The sequence below is a fragment of the Etheostoma cragini genome, chromosome 24 (assembly GCF_013103735.1).
Source record: "Etheostoma cragini isolate CJK2018 chromosome 24, CSU_Ecrag_1.0, whole genome shotgun sequence".
NCBI lineage: Eukaryota > Metazoa > Chordata > Actinopteri > Perciformes > Percidae > Etheostoma > Etheostoma cragini.
In genome coordinates, this window is record NC_048430.1 from 506,993 (window position 1) to 510,705 (window position 3,713).

Genomic DNA, 3,713 nt, shown 5'->3' on the forward strand with positions numbered 1-3,713 from the left:
GTGTGTGTGTGTGTGTGTGTGTGTGTGTGTGTGTGTGTGTGTGTGTGTGTGTGGACACCGACTGGTAGTTGGGGTGCACGGCGTGCGCCATGTCGGCGCTGATCATGAAGGAGAGCGGCGCAGCCTGCTGGAAGGCGGTGAGGTTGGAGGCGGAGGCGGAGAGGCGGCTGAGGATGAGCTCCGTCAGGTTGGACTGGGCTCCCTGGGCGCTCTCGGACCCCACCTGCAGGACCCAGAACCGCCATTAGAACCCAGACTAGGTGTCATGAGGGTTCTTTCTTACCAAGGGACATGTGTATTGGAGACATGAGCCAGGACAACACACACTGGCAGAACCAAACTGATGTTTTTGGCTCCTATAGCACGTTGAGCATCAACAGGTCTGGAGACTTCCTACAGGTGTATCTGGCTCTGGATCTGGGGAGTCTGGATCTGGGGAGCCTGGATCTGGGGGAGCCTGGATCTGGGGGAGTCTGGATCTGGGGGAGTCTGGATCTGGGGAGCCTGGATCTGGGGAGCCTGGATCTGGGGTTGGAGTCACCTGCTGCCTCCATGTTCCTGCTCAACACCCTCTGCTACTATTCTCCATGACTGTCTCTCTGTCTGTCTGTCCATTTGTCTCTCTCTGTCTCTTCTCTCTGTCTGTCTGTCTCTCTCACTCTGGTCCAATTTAAGAGACAATGAGGTCTCAGTCCCCGTCTTTTAAGACTTCCAGTTGTCAGTTCAGTTTAAAGTCTGTTATTTTGAAGCATTTGCAGATGACAAACTGCCAACAATGATGACTCAGTGTGTGACTTGACTGACTATGTGTGTTTTTGTTAGCCCAACTCATTTTCTACAGGCTGTTTTTAGAGTGTTTTTATTTTTAAAGATTATTTATTTGGGGCTTTTCCCTTTATTATCACGTGACAGTGGATAGACATGAGATGGGGGGGGTGACACGCAGCGAAGGGCCGCAGGTTGGATTTGAACCCGGGCCCCTGCAGGACTCAGCCTACATGGGGCGAATGCTCTTACTGGGGGGACCAGAGGACATTTTTTTAGATCTTTGTGTGATAAAAAAACCCAAACTGTTAATTGGGAGACACCAGGTGTCAACCATAAGTCCAGTTCCCATCACACTCACCTCTTCGTTGTCGTACAGAGTGATCATGCGGACGTTGGGGTCTGTGGCCAGAGACTCTCCTGAGCAGGACTCCACCAGCCCCTGAGAGACAAAGGCAGACCGGCAGAGACGTGAGGGCGTGGAAACCAGAAAAGGGACTGTTGTCTCACTGGGATTTGGGTTTTTTGTTCAAAAAAACCATCAAGCTAGGAGCCACAATAGTTCCAGGTGTTAAAACTGCTGCTGGGTTCATCTAAATCCACTAGTTTGGGCTGGTGTGCTTTTTTGATTAACCCTCGTATCGTCTCGCCGTCAAAATTGAAAATCAACACTTTTTCATACATTTTTGTCCCTTTTTTCAATGTTTGTCACTTTTTTTTAACCTTTAACACTATGTCACATTAACTTATTAACTTCAGTTTTAGAGTTATTTTTGGAATTTATGGTCAATAAACCTCATTAACAGGAAATTATACCTAATGTTTGAGTTCGAAAAGCAGAAATTAGGAATTATTGAGACTAAAATTAAAGGAATGGATGTTGATGATAATCACAGACTGGAATATGTCAACTTTTACTCAATACTATTTCAAAAACACTTCCATTTGTTTTACAATGCTATAAAATTAAACAAGACGCCCCAAAATTAATGAAAGTAGAGATTTGTACTTGGCAAAGAGCGTTGGGTGGAATCAATCATGTTATTTTGGGGAATTAAAAAGAACATTGATATAGGACAACATGGGGACAACATGAGGACAACACGAGGGCAACACGAGGACAACATGAGGATAACATGAGGACAACATGAGGACAACATGAGGACAACATGGGGACAACATGAGGATAACATGAAGACAACATGAGGACAACATGAGGACAACATGAGGACAACATGAGGACAACATGCGGACAACATGAGGATAACATGAGGACAACATGGGGACAACATGAGGGCAACATGAGGGCAACATGAGGACAACATGAGGACAACATGAGGACAACATGAGGACAACAGAGATAAAACCGAGGAGGTAAATATGGATTGAGACCTGCAGGGCGCAGTAGCAGCTGTGGAGGTTGTCCAGACGAGGAGAGTAGATGAACTCTTGGTACACGCCTCCCAACGCCTGCAGAGAGACGAGAGGAAAACCATAGAAGAAGAAATACAAGACGTGCACAAAGCTCCTTCTATCATCTAACAGATGAAATATGATTAAGAGGATGGATGAAGCTTGTTAAGCAGGAGGCCTGCAGGATAACTACAGATACTGAGAGTTAATGTCTCATCTTTTATGTTTTTGTGCTGCTAAAAGTCTTAATTAAATCTTCCTCTAATGAATAAAGTCACATTTATATATATATATATCTTATAAACAGTCTCTATTATGATCAGTCTCTATATACTCCGGTGGCTCAAATAAAACTATTCATAAATGGCTACTTTCAAGTATAATTTCACATTTTATTGTCATTAAATGAAATAATTATTGCTCAAGATACTTTTTCAAGCTTAATAATAATAATAATATTAATAACATTATTATGTTTGAAAATAACAATTAATATTATTATTGGGAAACTTTGTAATCAAAGACAAGACAAGTTCTGAATTGTTTTTGTTGTCTGAAGTATGGCTTTTATCTTATTTTTAGTATAGAAAATGGTAAATCAGCCCGCTGAGTGTCCCATATGTTGACTGTACATTTGTCTTTTAATTGTTTTTAACGTTGTGTCTGTAACTCTGCAGCAAAGTAAATTACTCAATGTCCAAAATGAATTTCTCCTTAGGGAAACTAATTAAAGTACTTTCACTTTTACCCTTCAATAAAAATAATAAATGGTAATACTGTGGATTTATTTAATGGAAGCATGTTTGGACATGATGTTAACGAGTCCTCCACAGTCCATTAAATACAACATTAAAATAAAAGGTTTTCTAGATTTTGTGCCAGTGTTTTTGCATAATTCATAAATATAAGACTCTGCTGCTGTGTTTGATTGGTCCAGGCGACAGGGAGGTCACCAGTTGCCGGGCAGACTCACCGCGGGCTGAGTGTCGGCCAGGCAGAGCTCAAAGTCCAGCAGAGTGTCAGGCTCGACGCCCAGCTCTGAACACAGCACGTTCACCAGCGCCGGGTGGTGCTTCTCCGCCTGCGGACGGAGGATACAACACGACATCTTTCCGTCTCAAATCCAACACTTTTAGAACAAAAAAAATGTCATTATTTGACCATTTAAGCATCTTTCAAAGCTTTTTATAGCTTTTGAAACGGAAGTTATAAACACGTAAGGTGCAAATTTGGCAAAAAACAGCCTCCAAACAGTCGGTAAAGCTAATAACTGGTGATTTATTCTGGGAGTTATGAATTAGAGAAGAGACAAGTTATTCATATTAGGCTTTTTAACTTTTGTTGTATTTATTTAACTTTTCCTGCACACTGATGAACAGATTTATCTACTTTTTTACCGTGTTTGTGGCGCAGGCAGCGTCTCCGGAGGAGGCACAGCCGGTCTCCAGCTCCTCCTGCACCACGGTGGCGATGATGGGCACGCTGAAACACACACGCACACACAGACACGCACGCACACACACACACACACACAC

At 43.0% G+C, this 3,713-nt stretch overlaps 1 protein-coding gene across 2 annotated transcripts in view; it reads right to left on the reverse strand.

Moving 5' to 3' along the window:
* The window catches only part of dnpep (aspartyl aminopeptidase), a 12,939-nt gene that overhangs the window by 3,377 nt on the left and 5,849 nt on the right, over positions 1-3,713 (reverse strand). For both annotated transcript variants that reach the window (XM_034865040.1, XM_034865041.1), the window contains exons 7-11: positions 3,576-3,660; positions 3,152-3,259; positions 2,158-2,235; positions 1,127-1,207; positions 63-223 (exon numbers count right to left, since the gene is read on the reverse strand). In XM_034865040.1, the coding sequence (XP_034720931.1) occupies positions 63-223; positions 1,127-1,207; positions 2,158-2,235; positions 3,152-3,259; positions 3,576-3,660 (513 nt within the window). The remainder of the gene's footprint in view (positions 1-62; positions 224-1,126; positions 1,208-2,157; positions 2,236-3,151; positions 3,260-3,575; positions 3,661-3,713) is intronic.